We start from the raw sequence: 18,325 nt of genomic DNA, 5'->3' as shown, positions 1-18,325 counted from the left end.
ATTGTCAAGTTATTGATCTCTGCGTATTTATAAAAAATTTTTCTTTAAAATAAAATATGTAATTAGATTACTCATGAATACTTTTTAATTTATCATGATATATAATGAGAACTTCCATGTGATTAAGTCGATTGCCTCAAGTTGTGTATTATCTGATTTATCATATTTTTTTTACTTAAAAATTTATCCTTGGGATTATGATATAGCGGAAAAATATTAGGATTATGATATAGCGGAAAAGTATTAGGTTATTACTTAGACATTTATGACAATTTATAGAGATATTTTTTTATCAAATGAGGTATTCAATCATGAGATGTTGGACTTCTGTCCGCCATGAGTACTTCTCGATTTATTCTCAAGGTTTAATAGTTTTTTATTTATAAAATTGATATTTCTAATCCTTTAAAATGACTAGCTATAGCGCTAAGTGTTGTATGTGTAATATAATATATGAATATACGTAAATTAATATCCAAACGTATTAGTAGTGCAATGTAATATACTCTCATCATAAAAAAAAATTTAATTTTTTATATAAGATATTAAATTGATAAGAATAGATACTATACTTAGATCTTAGTTAGGTTGAAAAAGATATGTTTTCTAATATAGTCAACCTAAGATATTTATAGAAATTTCTTCGTGATATTACCAATTTTAAGATATATGATTAAAGAAAATTATAATAGTACATATTTTTTTTAATATAAAAAAATATTAATAAATCTTAAAATTATTTTTAATATGAAAAAGATTAAAAAAAATTATTAACATAATTTAATTTTAGATTTTATCAAAATTAATTATTAAAAGTATATATATATATATATATATATATATATATATATATATATATATATATTCTTAATTAAATAGTAATACAATAATTTTTTTTAAAGAATTTAATCCGTAGCATTTTGAAAACCAAATGGACGTTTTCGTTTAATTAGGTCTAAACTCACAAATAGTTTCAGCATTTCCCGGTTTTTAATATTATCATATTACAATTTAATTAAGAATATGAATATTTAGTAACCCACTCTCAAATAATTTGATGTAGTTTAAAATTAAGTTATGTTAATATTTTTTTATATAAAAATAATTTTAAATTTTATTTTTTCACATTTTAATACATTTGTATTAATTATTCTGACATATCGTGAGATCAATTCATATATTTAAATTTTTTGATATAGTCATATCAATTCATTTATATTTCATCAATTTTTTTTTAAAAAAATCACAACCATACCTACTTATCTCTATATCTCACATACCATCTCTATATCTCCCCCACGGGCGGGATCAACTGGTTATGACATGGATTCTTACAACATGAGTCGAGAGGTCGAGGGTCTGCGGCAGCAAATGCGATAACATCAATATCTGTCCGTGCTAAACACCTGAGACCACCATATCATAGCTGGGCCCGTATTCACCGTGATTTACTCCCTCTCATACTTGTGGGGCCGGGTTGAGGGGGCCGCTGGGTTGACGGTTCCAACATTTTGCAGCGTGATATAAAATATACTTATTATATAACGTAAGGTATAATTAATAATTTATTTTTTTTACTTTAATTTTAGATTTAGTTTTACCTGTTATATATGAATTTAGAATATCGTACATATGATTTTATTTAGAAATTTAATTTCTAGAAAACTTATGTATTATTAAATAAAATTATTTAATTACTTCACCGTAATCACGTAACGCAGGTGCGCGGACCGCTATTAAACTGTGTTAATTGATAACTAAAATAAGACAATAGAAAGGAATAGATTTGTGTGAACTAAAAAAATTCATAAAACTACAAGGACTTAAATAAAACAAAACTGAATAATTGAAAATGGTTTGCGATAAAAGCCGGGGGGAAGGAGAAGGATCCGAGAGAGAGAGAGGAATCGAAGAGGGGAATAACGTGAAATAGGGTTTGCTTAATTTGATCCTCCTCCTCTCTCTCCCCTCTGCATCTTCTTCGTTCCCCATCGAAGCGTTCAAATTGATGGGGCGGAATTCCAAGTTCCCCTTGTCGAGATGCGAGGTGGCGGCGGCTGTCGGCGTTGTGGCCAGCCTGGGATTGGGCTTGGCGGCCGTCTACTTTTCCATGCCGTCCTCCGACTACAGTTTCCTCAAATTGCCCCGCACGCTTGAAGATATCCAGGATTTGAGGTGAGATTTCTTCAAAATTGGGGCTTCTCCTGGAATAGCGATATCGATTTATCTATATTCTTTTGGTGTGTCTCAAGAGCCATATCTTCTGTTTAGGTTTTGGTTGGTGAATTTACATCTGTTCATACTTTGTTATTTTTAGGGGGTATTTATGTTTGATGCCGAAAAAACTCAACCTTCTTTTTGTATTAGAATCACGGATCCTTCTCTTGGAATTCTTGTCGCTTTGTCTAGTTGTTTTCAGTTTTTAACCTATGAATTCATTGCAAATGATCGGAAAACCCAGAGGCTGCCTGTGAATCGTACTCTTTAATATCTTCGGATGTCTACGTTTTGGTTATGATTCAAGGTTTAGTACCATAGCAGGGAATTTCATTGCGATGTTATTTTTTGCCAACATTAGTGGAATATTATCCGATTCTGCTCAAAATAAAGGATCCTGTTCTCTCAGATTGTGAAGAGTTATTACTGTTAAAACATGTTTTTTTATTGTAAAGGTTCCATAGATTTACGTTCAGGGTTAAGATTTTGCCTCAGAGATGCATATTCTCATATTTGTGAGTCATAGTGTAAATGCATATTTTGCTGCTATGATATCTTGCTGGTCTGGCTAGGCCAAGGGAGGGAATGAATAGACGGCGAGCTCAATTCGTTCAAACCTCGCACTTAAAAACAAACAAATACAAGTTTATTAATACGAATGTGCTTGTGTGAATAATTGTGTAGTTTAGGGAGAGAATAGACTACCAAAAGTTTGAGTTGAAGCCGCCTTTGCATGTAAATTTCATCTCGGTGCAGGTTAGTGCTTACAGAAGTGCAAGCTTTTCTGATGCTCTTATTGAATCTCTTTGATGTAGGGACAATCTTGAGAGTTATACAAGTGACTACACCATACAGGTTCTAGTGGGCTACTGCACAGTCTACATTTTTATGCAAACTTTCATGATTCCAGGGACAATTTTTATGTCTCTTCTAGCCGGTGCACTTTTTGGAGTTGTGCGTGGTGTAGCCCTGGTTGTCTTTGCGGCAACAGCCGGTGCATCCTCATGCTATTTCCTGTCATATTTAATAGGACGGCCCTTGGTCTTCTCATTGTGGCCAGACAAGCTAAGTTTCTTTCAAAAACAGGTGCTTCTTCCCTATCGACATTATTTCATTTGCTATCGAGTTCCTTTGAGAATTGGTTTGCTGATGTAGCAATAACACTGGGTTTCTAGGTGGCTAGAAGAAGAGAGAAGCTGTTAAATTACATGCTTTTTCTCAGAGTTACTCCAACACTGCCAAATACTTTCATCAATGTCGCTTCACCCATTGTTGATGTCCCTTATCACATCTTCTTCCTGGCTACCATCATCGGGCTAATTCCAGCTGCTTATGTCACAGTCAGGGTAACCTTCCTACCTTGTAACCAATTCACCAAAGTCTCATGATATTCCTATATCATTTTTATAGAACTTTCCTACATTTTACATGTATTTCAGGCTGGAATTGCTATCGGAGAGCTTCGATCGGTAGCAGACCTTTACGATTTCCAAGCAATAGCAACACTATTCTTAATTGGGATTGTTTCAGTGACCCCCACCCTGATAAGCAGAAGTCAAGCCCAAGATAATGCATAGGAAGGAAAAACGTAAACTGACCTCGGTTTCGCTCATTCATTCCTACTTGCATTCGATTATTCGATGGACCGAGTTTCTGAAGTTTGATGATTCCATGCTGCTGATCAGACCCTGTTGTACACTTTTTTATTATAATGCAAATTCATGGGATACAGATGCAAATATTTGTAAATAATAATGTCAAGTGTATGATGATAAGTGTATGATGATGCAAACTCAATGTAAATATTTCTTCATGTGTAAATTGTCGTAGGGCATGATTTCTGTAGTATGCTTATCGTCCACGATCACTGTGAAAATTATTTTAAAAAATAGATGTAAAGGAGGGACAAATATAAAATTATTCTAAAAAGAGTTGTTAATCTAAATTAATTCGGGCATAGAGATCGGGCCTATTGGAATTGGGCTCTTGTCATAGGGTGGCCCAATTAACATGCGTCGGTTCTTGACGATACCGAATTCCGAAATTGGTTCCGATCTCTTTGTCCATCCGGCGGCGTTGGCATCCGATGTCTGCTTCGATCGCTATGGCAGAGAGCAGTAGATCCGGCGCTCATGCGCTTCTCGATGGTAGCACTCGATCGTTCCTAGTAATGCCAACTGCGTCTTCTTCTTCTTTTGTTTCTCGCAATTCTCGGCCAGACTTTAGCGAATGATCCCTTTCTTTCTTGGCTTCTTACGTGCGGCGTAATCCTAGAAAGTTTCCGTTGAGAAGAGTCAGTCTTTGAGAGAAGAACTCTCTAACATCCGGTGTGCATGATAGTTTCGCACATCGAGTACTTTTATCTTTGATTTGATGCTGCTTATGCCTTAGCGAAGTCATTTGGTGTTGAGGTTCTCCCTGAGGTCTGGAAACACTCTTTGCAACTTGCAGCGATCTAATTTTCGAATCGTGTTCACAGATAAAGCTATTATGTGTTATTGGACTGGATTTTGGTATTCCTGACCCAATCTCCTAAGTATCTCCTCTTTGTCAACATGTGAAAAGAAGAGTGTAGGTATGTTCACCAGCATCAGTTTGTAGTGGGGCGAACACACAAGGAGACATGGCCTTTTCCTCCTTGCTGTTGTTATCTTGTGGTTGCGGTGCATATGTTGAATGTAGGGTTCGAGGGATGTTTTTATCTTTTTGTATTTATATATTAGTGTAAGGCTGATGCCATGTATTTCTTATTCTCCTTATTATCTATTCCATTTTAGGAGCCCAAACGGCTTGGGATATGCTTTCAGAGGAGCAAATGCAGAAACCTATCACTACGGGTTGTGAGGAACTTGATACAATACTTGGAGGTGGAATACAGTGCAAAGCAGTAACTGAAATTGGTCAGTTTTTTTTGGTTAAATTACATTTGTTTCTTGATGCTTGCATATTGCTGTGAAGCTTAATGATCATTATTTTTTTTTTAAATTTCTATGTGCACTTATATGAAGCACATCATCCATTGATTAGGAGAGATGCTGTACATTTTCCATTCATGGCTGTGTTCCTTCGTGCAATCTCTCTTACAATTTATCTAGTCCTTATTCTATTATATTCTTTTAATGTGGCATTTTCATCCTGGCTTCTGCAAAAAACATATTGCAACCTTCTGTTGTCGCATGCATCTATGTATTTCTGTTCTCAATTGACTTGTGTATTTTCCAGGAGGAATTCCAGGAATTGGTAAAACACAACTTGGGTACGCCTAGCTATTTGAATTTCAAATAGTATATGAAGGATTTGGATAAGCAACATTACTTTATACCAGAATTTTACAGGATTCAGCTAGCAGTCAATGTCCAAATTCCTGTTCAATATGGTGGTCTTGGTGGAAAGGCAGTTTACATAGGTGACACCAAACGAATCTAAGATGCTTACCTAGATAGGTTTATATTGACTTTGAAATGGATTTTTTTTTTTAATCTTAAGCAGTAGCATAGATATTATTTTTTGATGGTGACAGATACAGAAGGCAGCTTCATGGTTGAACGTGCACACCAAATTATTGAAGGATGCATTGCTGATTTATTTGAAAAATTTGAGCATAGGAAGCAGTCTTTAGTGTGCCCATACATATTGCAACCTAACAGCTTCCTGGCTAATATATTCTACTTCCGCGTCTGCAGTTATACTGAGCAAATTGCAGCTGTTAACTATTTGGAGAAATTTCTTGAAGAACATAAAGATGTAAATTGAATACTTTTATTCCCTATTTACTTAAAAAAAACTCTTTATCTTTTGCTGTTTATCATACTGCTATATTTTTCTAATAAAGATGCTTGTTTTCTTGTACTGAAAACAATTAGCAAAAGTTATTTTCATTCACGAAAGACCATTGGTTAAAGTGAAGCCGCATTAACGATAACAATTCATGCTTCAATCTTAAATGTCTATTCCTCATCAACATAGCATAATTTATTTTGAGCAAGGCCTTCTTTGTAATCCACATCTACAATTTACTCATCTTGGTTTATGCGAATTGATTATCATACACATGAAAGTAAATAGAGAAAAGAAATATTGGATTAATGTTGTCACATTTCTTTTACAAATTTGCAATAACATGCTTTGTCCTGTTTGTATAATTCTCTGTTTTATGGCTGTGTAATCAATGAATCTTCGGTAGGTGAAGATAATTGTTGTGGACAGCATCACTTTTCATTTTCGTCGAGATTTTGATGATTTGGCTATGAGAACTAGAGTACTTGGAGGGATGTCATCGAAGCTGATGCGATTTACAAAGAAGCATAACTTGGCTGTAAGTAGTTACATCTTTGAAGTTCAGAAAAGGATTCCACATTTAACTATTAGTTCAGTTATGTTAGCTAGTTGGTGATGGTGTAACCATAAGAAGGCATTTCATTTTGTGATGTTTCACATTGGAAGCAGTTGGCACAATAAGTTGTGGCTTAGATATATATACTTAATCTTCTGTTTGGTATACATAATCCCAGGGTTTTCCGTTTTGTGCTTGTCCAAGTTAACCAGCTCGCATCATATATTTGTGGTCAAAATAGTTTACTTGTCTGATTATAGTTGTTTCACACAACTTGCTCAAGGGATTGTGTTGAATAAATCATATAAGGTAAATTCTCTTGCTATGCATATGTTCCATGAGTCATCAAAATGTAGACAGGCATATTGGTTGGCAACTGTACTTCTAGGCCTCAAATTTCTCCTGATAAAGTTATTTTGACATGCTACTTAGTTTTGTTATATTGTCATTGCTAGGATCTTGAATTAGTCAACTTCACCTAGTGAGATAAGACTGGTGGTTGTTGCTAGAATCTTGAATTAAGCACAATTTTTGAATTTTATTCTCCTTATTTTCCTATTGTCTTTGCAAAACAGCTGAATCCTCTTTTAACCCTAAGCAGGTTGTTTTGCTGAATCAAGTTACAACAAAGTTTGTGGATGGCTCATTTCAGTTGACTCTTGCTCTTGGTATACTTCCATTCTCTCCTTCCCATATCAATCAATTAAACATGGAATTTATTTTTGTTATGTCATGGAAGAAATATTACATAGTCTATCAATGTTTCTTCTTTCTCATTTGTATGTTTGTATGGAATAGGTGATAGTTGGTCTCATGCATGCACCAATCGGATCATTCTATACTGGAATGGTAATGAACGACACGCATATATCGATAAGTCTCCATCTCTTCGATCAGCCTCCGCACCCTTCCAGGTTACAAGTAAAGGTATTCGAAATGTCACTTCAAATTGCAAGCGTGTCAGGATGATGTGAAGACAGATGTGATTCGAAGAGAAGATGATAACTAGAGACTAGAGTTGTTTCGTTCAGTTTCATATATTATAAATTGGATTATTAACTGATGTCGAAAACAAAGATAACTCGAGGAGTTTCTTTCAGATACCTGGAACTGCTTCCACAATGTGGTACTTGTAATGTATTAAATGATAAATTAGTTAGTGTTATTGACTAGTTTTGGGGTGATTCGTTAGGTTCTATGAAATTTTTTTACCGGTTATTAGGATAAATCGGGAAGTGCATTGTGGTAGCCCAAGAATCTAGTATTTTTTGGTTGCGTGTTTCATTTGAAGATTTTTTTTTATAAATATATCATAGCGGGAGATCTAATTCTAGATACCTAAGTGATAATCTAAGTGACAATCTAAATGACAATCTGAATAGCTTATTACAGTGTCATCACCTCGGGGACTACTTATAATGCATTAAGGACTTATTTTGAGAGTTATGCATTAAGGACCTATTTTGAGAGTTATGCATTAAGGACCTGTTATAATTCTGTCACTATAACTCCTCTCATTTGTTACATTCAAATGGTTACGAAGTTGGCCACATGTATAAATGCTTAGAATCCAAAATCTCATTGCCTTGGGATATCTCTGTCTGTTAGGATATATTTAGTTGGGGGTTATTTTTATATAAGATTATCAATAAAATTTTTATTTGATTTAGGTAATCGGTAATTTTTGAGTAATGATATATGTTCGATACTTTAGCAAAAGAGACATGTAATATGAAATCGAATTTTTTTTTGCTTGATTCGAGGATTAACAAAATTTTTTAATCATATATATATATATATATATATATATATATATATATATATATATATATATATATATATATATATATATATATGACATTATAACTGAAGGTAATACTAGGGGTATAATCGAGTCGAGTCGAATTCTTAGATGTTTGAGTTTGGTTCGTTTATAATCAGCCCCGGTCCTAACAATCAGGAGGCCCTGGGCGAAACAATAAAAATAGACCTTTAATTTTTTTTCATAAAATAAAAATTATTTATAATGACTTCTTCTAATTTTTCTAATGCAAAATCATCTATAATATTATTAATTTCAAGATTTTTTAAAATCATCTATTTTTTTTTCTTTTTTCACATCAAAAATATGTTTTCTAGACACCATATTATAATGCACAAAATTATAATAATTGCAAAACTCTAATTTAAATAAACTGAATAAAATTATAATTTAAATCAATTGGAATAATTGTACCTGGATGAAAATTGAAAAAGATGAGTATATGACAACCCGCAACAGCCGCAACTCGCAAACCTCCGCACCGTAAGCTCAAAACCTTCAGGTGCAGTGTGTCGGAGGTGCTGGTGCAGCCGTGTAGAGAAGTGGCAAAGACACAGTCTTGCTGTGACACCGTCGTGATCTCGCGGTAGAAAGGAGAGCAAGCAAAAAATCCAAGAGAAAACTGAGAAGTAGAGGGAATACAAAAAAAGAGATCATCGGCAGAAATTGGTAGAGCATGAGCTTTGTGCGGCGACGGAAGAACATGTGCAAAGAGAACCGTGTAAGATTTATAAAATCTAATTCTTAAAACAATTAATATATATATATATATATATATATATAAATTGTATAATCATTTAAAAGTTGTGGGCCCTCCAAGAACTTGAGCCTTGAGCTTGTGCGGCGGCGGAAGAGCAGTGCACCAGTGAAGATTTATAAAACTTAATTCTTAAATCAATTTATATATATATATATATATATTATAAATATTTAACAGTTGTGGGCCCCCCAAATTAGGGGCTCTGGGCAATCGCCGAGGACGGCCTGGCCTCTGGGTCAGGGCTGTTTATAACCGAGCCGAGCTTGAGTTTTATTTAACGAATATATTCATGACTCACGAGTTTATTCGAGCTTTTATCGAGCCTAAACGAACTTAATAAATATAAATTATAAATTTAAATATTCATTAACAATTAAATTATATATTTTAAAAAAATTGTAATATTCTTGTTAAAATTTATAATTTTATTCTAATAAATAAATTTAATATATTTGTCTATGTTTTTTATAAGTAGAGTATAAAATCTATAAATTCAATATCAAAACTATTATTTTTTTATTTAAAAGTTAATTTATGAGCTTAATGAACATGTTCACGAGCTACGAGCCGAATATTGTGAAGCTTGAGCTTGGTTTGTTTATCTTAACGAGCTTCATTAAACGAGCTCAAATAGCTTTTATCGAATCAAGCTTTGAATAGTTCACGAGCGACTTGGCTCATTTACACCCCTAGGTAATACATTAGAATATTAAATAAGATTATATATTAAAATTTTTAAATAAATAAATTTTTATTATATTATCCAGGTTAAATCAAATAAAATAAAATTATATTTTATTCTTCATAATTAAAATTATATAACTTAAATCAAACACATCTTTAGAGAGGTAAACTTTTTAGTCTCTAATATACTATCTTAAAATAAAAAAATATCCCTATATATATATTTTTAAATCCTACGCTATCAATAATTTTTTTGCATTATTAATTAATAGTGTCATCCACATTGTTAATTTTGAGATGAAGAAAGCAGAATTAAAATTTCAATATCACTATAAAATTATAAATCTCACAATTTACACCCTCAATTATTGTATTTTATTTTATTTTTTCATTTCGCAAATCTCTTTAAAAGGAAAACAATAAAACCTCCATTGGAACGCCACTATATCTTCCAAACCCCCATGTCTCAATCCCCACCATTATTTCACGATCTGCCATTGGCTCAACCCAAAGGCCATCCGATTGAACATTTGGCTAGAATCAAATTGAACTATTTGAAAATAAACTAATCTATTATTTTTTAAACTAACAGAATCCATCAAATTTTACCGTTAAAATCAAACATATCAAATCAAATTAATCAAATTTTAAAAAATAATAAAGATTTAATTGATTCAATAAAAAAATTAAAAAATCTTAATATTTTTTCTTTAATAAAAAAAAAATCAATTTAATTGATTTTGAAAATTCAAAACTAATGACCTATGTTTATTAAAAAACAAACACTTTCGCATAAACTAAATCAAATTTTCGAACTAATAAGATTTTGTAGAGATTTCAGTTTAACCGATCTTTCATAAACACGTTTCGGAAGCATAACTAAATTCTCTTTATAATCAAAGTCACTTCTTAACTTTTATGTTCAAGATAGACATAACAAGCTGGAAAAAAAGACTGATACTGACAGAAATATAAGAAACCCAAATCACTGGTCAAAGTTTGCAGGCAGCGCCGAACAAACTGGAGAACAAGTGTTGCTTTCAAATGCATCCAAGTTTTCTTTTGGATGAAAGAAAACTGAATTAAATCTTTACGTCTAGTTTGTCATTGTGTAAGTTTCTGGAAATAGATTCTCTTGTCGGAATGAAGAGGATGGATATATCGAGATATGGCTTGAGGAATTCGAGTGCTACTTGCTCACAACAAACTCTACCACATAAGCTATTTGACCAGAACTCTATAAAATACTAACATTGGAATAATTTCTAAGGGCATTAATGATGAAATGATATATCATAGCTAAATACAAACATTTAACTAGGGAATCCACGATTAGAGAAACTAAAGTAATATACTACACTTCACCTGTATGTTTTCAGTTATTCTTTATCTTCCTGCAACTCCCGGGAGAACAGGCCCTTTACATGGCTGCGTCTTCGGAGTGAATCAGCAAAGAACAGCTATCTACCGATCTTCTTCGTGCTCGCATGAGGATGAGGTCATTGGTCGGACCAACACGAAAAAATTGAATTTTTTGCAGCAGAAAATGCTTGGAAGAAGGTCATACTGCAGAACGAGTTCCCAGTGTGACTAATCTCTCCATCTAGGGCTCTGAGTTGGTAGGAAGCCCGAGGGCGACTGGGGGAAGAAGAAGAACCCGGGAGAAGGCGGGGCCGGAAGGCCATGCCCCCCCGTTCCAGCTCCCAATGTTTCCGGATGGGGCAACAGAGAGAAGACCGGCGGCGGAGGGTACTGGAACCCCGGAGAAATCAAGGGATACGGCGACCTCGGAGATAAGAGATTTAGGTATCCACTCAGAGAAGGGGAAAGGAACGAGTTTGGACTCATTATCAATCTCGGCGACAGCAGTGCTAGGGGTGGCGGGGAGGGGAAGGGCGGCGGGGGGCGATGGCGAGAAGAGGAGGCGGGGCCGAGGAGGGTGCTCTCGAGGTAGCGCATGTAGGCGGAGACAGGGGAGGAAGCCCAGGCAGGAGCGCGGAGGTTAGGGTTAGGGTTAGGGTTAGGGTGCGGTGGAGTGGCGATTGGGGAGAGCGGGGGAGGGCGGATCTTGAGTAGGCGGGAGCTGGGAGGGCGCGGACGAGGCGGGGGCTGGGGGCGGAGGTGGTCGCGGGAGGGGGAGCCGGTGAGTTGCTGGACGACGGCGCGGAAGTCGTTCTTGCTGATATTGTATATCTGCTGCGGCGGAGGAGGAGGCGAGGGCTTGCGGATTTGCTTGCTCTGCTTGTTGATACCGAGCGATGGATCCATAGCATGGATTGTTGCAGAGATCGAAGGAAAGGCGTTCGTGGCGGCGGTGGAATCGGAGTTTCGCCTTCTCTTTATAATGGAAATGTGGCGGTGACAAGGAACGAAGGAGACCGGCAGTTGTGTTGACCGCTGCGCTGCGTCCGCGCGAAGAGGGCGGCGGCCAAAGAATAACTTCGGAAGCCGCCGATGGTTCTAAATTACTATTTTTGGAATGGTGAAAATTTTCGTTCGTCTTTTCCCAAAATATCCTTAAAATTTTAAATTTATTAAAATATCCCTCCGTTTTCAAATTGTTATTTATTACACTCATTAAGGGCCTTTAAAATAATTTAAAAATTCTTAAATGTATTTTAAAATGTAGATAAAATTTCAAGAGAGGAAAATATCAAAACGCAGCCACTCATATCATTTTCATGCTAAAAATAATTTTATTTTAATATTATTATAATAATTTTATTTGTAAGATAAAAAAATATTTGAATGAACCTCTTAAATTATTCAATGTTATTATTGGTTAAAATGGTGAAACTGATAGTACGTATAGATCAAAACTTATTATATTTTAATTATTGTCCATAATTCAATTAACTCATAATGTTTTTAAATATATAAGATGAGTGGGATAATACCCATGGAATATTAACGCGATAATTATATTATTTATTACATTTATTATTTGGCGAATTTTTTCTTCAGCCAGCAACTCAAGGACGGTAACCTCCACCGTAGCCACCGGCTCCACCGTATCCTCCACCGATTCCCGAGCCACCGCCCGTGCCGCCTCCATAGCCACCAGCACCACCGTAGCCACCTCCTATCCCCGAGCCACCGCCTGTGCCGCCTCCATAGCCACCAGCACCGCCATAGCCACCTCCCATCCCTGAGCCACCGCCAGCGCCCCCACCGTAACCGCCTGCGCCTCCATAGCCGCCTCCTATTCCCGAACCACCGGCCGAGCCGCCGCCGTAGCCTCCGGCGCCACCATAGCCGCCTCCTAGTCCCGAGCCTCCGCCAGCACCGCTCCCATAACCGCCTGCTCCGCCGTAACCGCCCGCACCACCGTATCCAGAGCCTCCGCCGGTTCCGCCGCCTCCTCCTATACCACCTCCGTGCTCTCCCCCGGCACCGTATCCGCCACCGGCCCCACTCCCGGCGCCACTTCCGTAGCCTGCACCGTGTTCTCCGCCTTCTCCGATTGCACTCCCACCACCACCGCCATGGCCGCCTCCGGCTCCCCCACCGGCCGCACCTCCATGCTCTCCTCCTGCACCGTATCCACCACCAGCCCCAATTCCTGCACCACTTCCGTAGCCTGCGCCGTGCTCTCCCCCTTCTCCGATTGCACTCCCGCCGCCACCGCCATGGCCGTCGCCTCCTCCTCCACCGGCCGCACCTCCATGCTCTCCTCCGGCACCGTATCCTCCACCAGACCCACTTCCTGCACCACTTCCGTAGCCTGCGCCGTGCTCTCCCCCTTCACCGATTGCACTCCCGCCTCCACCGCCATGGCCGCCTCCGGCTCCGCCACCGGCTCCGCCACCGGCCGCACCTCCATGCTCTCCTCCAGCACCGTATCCACCACCAGCCCCACTTCCTGCACCACTTCCGTAGCCAGAACCGTGCTCTCCGCCTTCTCCGATTGCACTCCCACCACCACCGCCATGGCCGCCGCCTCCTCCTCCACCGGCCGCACCTCCATGCTCTCCTCCGGCACCGTATCCACCACCAGCCCCACTTCCTGCACCACTTCCGTAGCCAGCACCATGCTCTCCCCCTTCTCCGATTGCACTCCCACCGCCACCACCATGGCCGCCGCCTCCTCCTCCACCGGCCGCACCTCCATGCTCTCCTCCGGCACCGTACCCACCACCAGCCCCACTTCCTGCACCACTTCCGTAGCCTGCACCGTGCTCACCGCCTTCTCCAATTGCACTGCCGCCACCAGCGCCAGCACCGCTCCCTCCACCACCGCCGTACCCACCACCATGCTCACCCCCGGCTCCATAACCTACTCCACCGCCGCTCCCTCCGCCAGTACCATACCCACCTCCATGGCCTCCCAAACCACCATACTCCCCGCCGGAGGCCCCCCCATACCCGGCTCCAGACCCGCCTCCACCTCCACCACCAAGCCCACCTCCATGCTCACCGCCAGCACCATAACCGGCACCGCCGCCGCTTCCATAACCACTGCCAAAGCCGGCACCTTTCCCCCCTGCAGCGCCGTAACCCGGCACGAACTGTGCGCCGGAGCCATAACCAGCACCAGAACCACCGCCACCTCCGCCTCCATACCCTCCCGCTCCGCCCGCAGCGCCTCCGGCGCCATAGCCTGCGCCAGAACCAATGCCGTGACCGGCGCCATATGGAATCGGCTCTGCGAAGAGCAATCTAGAAGCAGAGCATCCGGCGATGCCGAGCAAAAGCAAGAACAGAGGAATTACAATTCTACAAGTGGCCATTTGCGTTGTGAGGATGAACGAAAGCAGCGGAATCGGGTCGCAATTTATAGAGATGGATCGACCAAGCAGGCCATGTTACTTTTGGCCTATGTGTTCTTCCCACTTCCATTCTAATCTTCAAAGTTTCTGCGTTCCTGCTGTAATGCATCCTTTCCTTTCCCCTCGAGATTTCATCTCCAAACTCTCAATGATGAACCAACTTAACATCTCAATAATGGCGTTTAATCCTCAACAACCGCAACCTTAATAACAGAGCCACTATTGACGAGCAGTGAAAGAAGACATCCCACTAAGCAGCAAAGGCTCTGAGTTACGTTCTTCGTAGGGTGGTGCAACTTTGTGGGGCTGAGAGAAGAAGAAGAAGAAGCTTTAATCCTGCTTTGTCAACAAAAGGAATGTTGAATTCACATCAACAACAAGTGGCCACAACCTCCATTTATTCGAAGATTTGTATACATAAAACAGAACTGTTCTCTGAAATTATGAGCTCCAGTGGATTGATGTTCTTCAGACCTTATATTTAATTCGTCACTGCCACATGGTGAAACAGCTGATAATGTAGATTTGGTTTGGTGGTTGATGTGAAGTGCTTCGCCATGCGCGACCAAGATGAGGAAAAGGAAGATGATGAGCACAATTTGATTCGATAGTAATGATAGAAGAAAGAAAGAAAAAGTATTTATTCATGTACTTATATATGGATTGTACATTGTGGTGCATGACAGAGGAAGCACAGCGGAGATTGCACTAGAGAGAGAAAAAGATGAGAGCCAAAGGTCAATCCTACAAGCTTGAGTGGGGATGGCAACTTCGTAGGATGTGTCTAGAAACTATATCTATTGATTCTAACTTCGCTCGCTTTGATTTCGACTTTAGACTAATTTGAGTTCTTTTGTATTTTTGCAAAGGATAACATGCTTCGAATTTTAAGTAAAATGATTTTCAAGATAATATATTTGATGGGGGAGTTTGATACATCTATAATGGTGCTTGAGAGTAAACATTAGGCTTAAAATCATAGAGGTTAATGTTCAACTAACACTTATATATAACTTTTAGTAGATCTTATTAATTTTAAATAATAAATTGTGTAGAATCAAACTAATTTAACTAACCCTACCCATAGTCAAACTTATTAGCTTATTTTTTTGTTTTTTATAAGAAAAAAAATGTATATATATCGAGCTAAGTTAGAATAACGCTCTATTTGGGATAGGAGGGGAGGGGAGGGTAAATAAAGGAAAGGAAAATTTTGAACTCAAAAATATTTGTTTCAATTTTATTCCTTATTTCAAAATATATAGATTCTATATTTCGCATGCTTATGGTACGTCTACTTATTGTTTCTTTAAACTTTCCTTGTTTATTTAAGGCATAAATACTAATTTTAGCTGACCTCACAAGGTGGTTTTGGCAAGAAAAATCTTAAATCCATATGTTTAATGGGCTATACCTATATATTCACATATAGGATTTTTTAAAAAAGTGTAGATATTTTTTGTAATTTTTATTGGAGCGTTAGAGGGATGAATAACCCACTCCAAAGTCCGCAATCATTTTGACTACTTTCATTAGATCAGACAAGCACTATAAATTCACTTCTTTTACCAAAGATCAGATTCGATAATAATTTTACCGACCATTAACTTAAAGCATACAAAGAAATTAAAAGAATGACAACTTATGATACCAAAGACAAGGCCCATTTGAGCTCGTAGCGGCGTCACAGTGTTTTTGTGTCATTGTGGCTTGATCGTAGCAATGTTTCGCAATTGGAGAAGCGTAGACTTGAGCGTAGATGAATGGTATGAAGTTTCTGGTCATGACCTCCTTTTACAGCTCTATCCAGACGTCTGGATCAATATAGGGCACCTCCAGCAACATCTATCCGATGCTACTTTAAAGCTGATTCCGCTAGTCCAGGCGCCTGGATCCCTTCCGGGTGCCTAGCTAGCTGACGTGACAGCACTGCATCGAAGCTCTATCCGACCTATTCCATCGAAGCTTTATTCTTTCCTAAGAGTCTAGATTTATTCTAGGCGCCTGGAAGTTGACGTGTGTCGACCAAACAGGATGTGCCATCTCATTTGGACGCGGAGTTACGTTTCGAATAGTCCAAGCGCTTGGAACCATTTGGGGTACTCGGACCTCAAGTCGCTTGGATCCATTTCGGATGCATGGAGTCCCTTTTTTGGTTGGCTCCCATACTTAGCTTCTTGCATCACAATGCTAACACACATATAAAATAATGAGTATGATTGGCAGCTTTTTGAGTTGTCCGGTCTTAACTTTAGGTTTCTTGTGAAACCTTTAGATTGGACCAATGCCTATTGCTCTTTTTCCGAGAGTGCGTCCTCACCACTCCACTCAAGAGAATTTATTTGGTGCCAAACCTTAGTCCATACAACCTATTTGGGCTTTTACTTAGCTGATCTTGACCCTTGAGACTTTTTGGTAGACCTTCGGTTCTTGATCTGTTTAGACTTCTGCCTAGTATCCTTGACCCCAGGACTTCCCACTCGATATCTTTGATCTGCCAATACTTCCTGTCTAGTTCCACCAATTAGGACTTCGTTATCTAGTCCCACGGATCAGGACTTCCTTGCCTAGCCTTAACTAGGACTTTCCTATAAGCTTGATCAATACATCAAAACCTCAAATATACTTAACTTTTAACCCTTTACCAATATCAAAATTTAAGTTCGATCATATGGTGCATCTTGTACTAACAATCTCTCATTTTTTTTATTATGGCAATATGATTAAAATTAAGTTAAAAAAATATAGTATAACAATTTAGGAATTTAATAAATAGTTCAGGGAATAAACACAACAAATGAAGTTCAAATAGAAATAAGTGCATTCTATTACACCCCATAATCTGATCTCCCCTTAAATTAATGCATGTTCACTTACTTATTTTTCCCCCTATCCAAATTCATCCAAAAAAAAAAAAAAAATTGTAGTTCAGGTGTTTCTTAATTGTCTAAGAGTAGTTATAAAAAAAAATTAATACAAATTTGAAAGGTTTGCTTTAAAAAGAAATTTGGAGGTTTGTTTTTAGAGGAAAAATAAAAAGAACTTGAAAAAAAGGCTTTGATGAAAACATTTGAAAGAAAAGGTCTCGAAAAACAGTTGAAAAAAGGTTTTGAAGAAAAACATTTTATAAAAAAGGTTTTGAAAAGCAGTTTAAAAAGCAGGGTTTTGAAGAAAACTTTTGGAAACAAAACAAGGTTTTGAAAAAAGAAATTTAAAAGACAAAGTTTTGAAAAAAGACATTTAAATTTTTCTTAAATAGCATGTTAAAAAAAACAAGTTGTTGTAAAAAACATTTGAAAAGGTTTTGAAATAACATGTAGAAAAATATTTTGTTTTTGAGCTTATGATCCAAGCATGTGAAAAATAGTAACATTTTTTTTGTTTTATTTTAATATAGAAAAATATTTTGTTTATTTTGTTTTTGTGCTTATGATCCAAGCATGTGAAAAATAATAACATAGAAACGAAAAAAATGTTTGCAAATAATTTGTAAAAATAAGCATCTAAACATTAGTCTTAAGTAAATGTCTAACTCTATTTACCCAAATGATAAGGAGTAATCGTTGAGTTATATTTGAGTTCATTAAGTGATTAGTTTTAAATTTAGACTCCTTTTGATTCACATCGATGTACTTTTTCTACATTTTGAACCTGAAGTAAATTCCTAAACATCTCATGCTATTCTATATGATTCAAATACAATCAAATTAAACCTAGGTGTTGTGAGACGTTCTAAATCA

General features: G+C 37.8%; 4 protein-coding genes across 9 annotated transcripts; 2 read left to right on the top strand and 2 right to left on the bottom strand.

The window, feature by feature from the left end:
• Nucleotides 1-1,868: 1,868 nt before the first annotated feature.
• Nucleotides 1,869-4,065, top strand: LOC121992791 (uncharacterized membrane protein At4g09580-like). Its single transcript, XM_042547361.1, has 4 exons — nucleotides 1,869-2,175; nucleotides 3,033-3,303; nucleotides 3,393-3,563; nucleotides 3,657-4,065. Exons 1-4 carry the CDS (start codon nucleotides 2,009-2,011, stop codon nucleotides 3,792-3,794), a joined length of 747 nt encoding a protein of 248 aa, XP_042403295.1. The 5' UTR covers nucleotides 1,869-2,008; the 3' UTR covers nucleotides 3,795-4,065.
• A 151-nt stretch (nucleotides 4,066-4,216) lies between these two features.
• Nucleotides 4,217-7,715, top strand: LOC121992790 (DNA repair protein RAD51 homolog 3-like). 6 transcript variants are annotated; one of them, XM_042547356.1, is made up of 8 exons: nucleotides 4,217-4,364; nucleotides 4,995-5,117; nucleotides 5,440-5,473; nucleotides 5,553-5,623; nucleotides 5,738-5,961; nucleotides 6,407-6,532; nucleotides 7,152-7,218; nucleotides 7,349-7,715. In XM_042547356.1, the coding sequence occupies exons 1-8, from the start codon at nucleotides 4,304-4,306 to the stop codon at nucleotides 7,522-7,524; spliced, it is 882 nt and encodes a 293-aa protein (XP_042403290.1). In that variant the 5' UTR covers nucleotides 4,217-4,303; the 3' UTR covers nucleotides 7,525-7,715. The 6 variants fall into 6 exon arrangements, with proteins under 6 accessions (XP_042403290.1, XP_042403289.1, XP_042403294.1 ...); XM_042547355.1 differs by having other exon boundaries at nucleotides 6,401-6,532; XM_042547360.1 differs by having other exon boundaries at nucleotides 5,543-5,623; nucleotides 5,901-5,961.
• A 3,341-nt stretch (nucleotides 7,716-11,056) lies between these two features.
• On the bottom strand, nucleotides 11,057-12,277 carry LOC121990332 (protein HAIKU1-like). Its single transcript, XM_042544485.1, has one exon. The coding sequence runs from the start codon at nucleotides 12,082-12,084 to the stop codon at nucleotides 11,407-11,409; it is 678 nt and encodes a 225-aa protein (XP_042400419.1). The 5' UTR covers nucleotides 12,085-12,277; the 3' UTR covers nucleotides 11,057-11,406.
• A 391-nt stretch (nucleotides 12,278-12,668) lies between these two features.
• LOC121992789 (glycine-rich cell wall structural protein 1.8-like) lies at nucleotides 12,669-14,576 on the bottom strand. Its single transcript, XM_042547354.1, has one exon. It carries the CDS (start codon nucleotides 14,544-14,546, stop codon nucleotides 12,789-12,791), a length of 1,758 nt encoding a protein of 585 aa, XP_042403288.1. The 5' UTR covers nucleotides 14,547-14,576; the 3' UTR covers nucleotides 12,669-12,788.
• Nucleotides 14,577-18,325: the final 3,749 nt, after the last annotated feature.

The sequence above is a fragment of the Zingiber officinale genome, chromosome 6B (assembly GCF_018446385.1).
Source record: "Zingiber officinale cultivar Zhangliang chromosome 6B, Zo_v1.1, whole genome shotgun sequence".
Classification (NCBI taxonomy): Eukaryota; Viridiplantae; Streptophyta; class Magnoliopsida; order Zingiberales; family Zingiberaceae; genus Zingiber; species Zingiber officinale.
The sequence above is the reverse complement of the archived record's forward strand: the minus strand, read 5'-3'. Positions and strand labels throughout refer to the sequence as shown.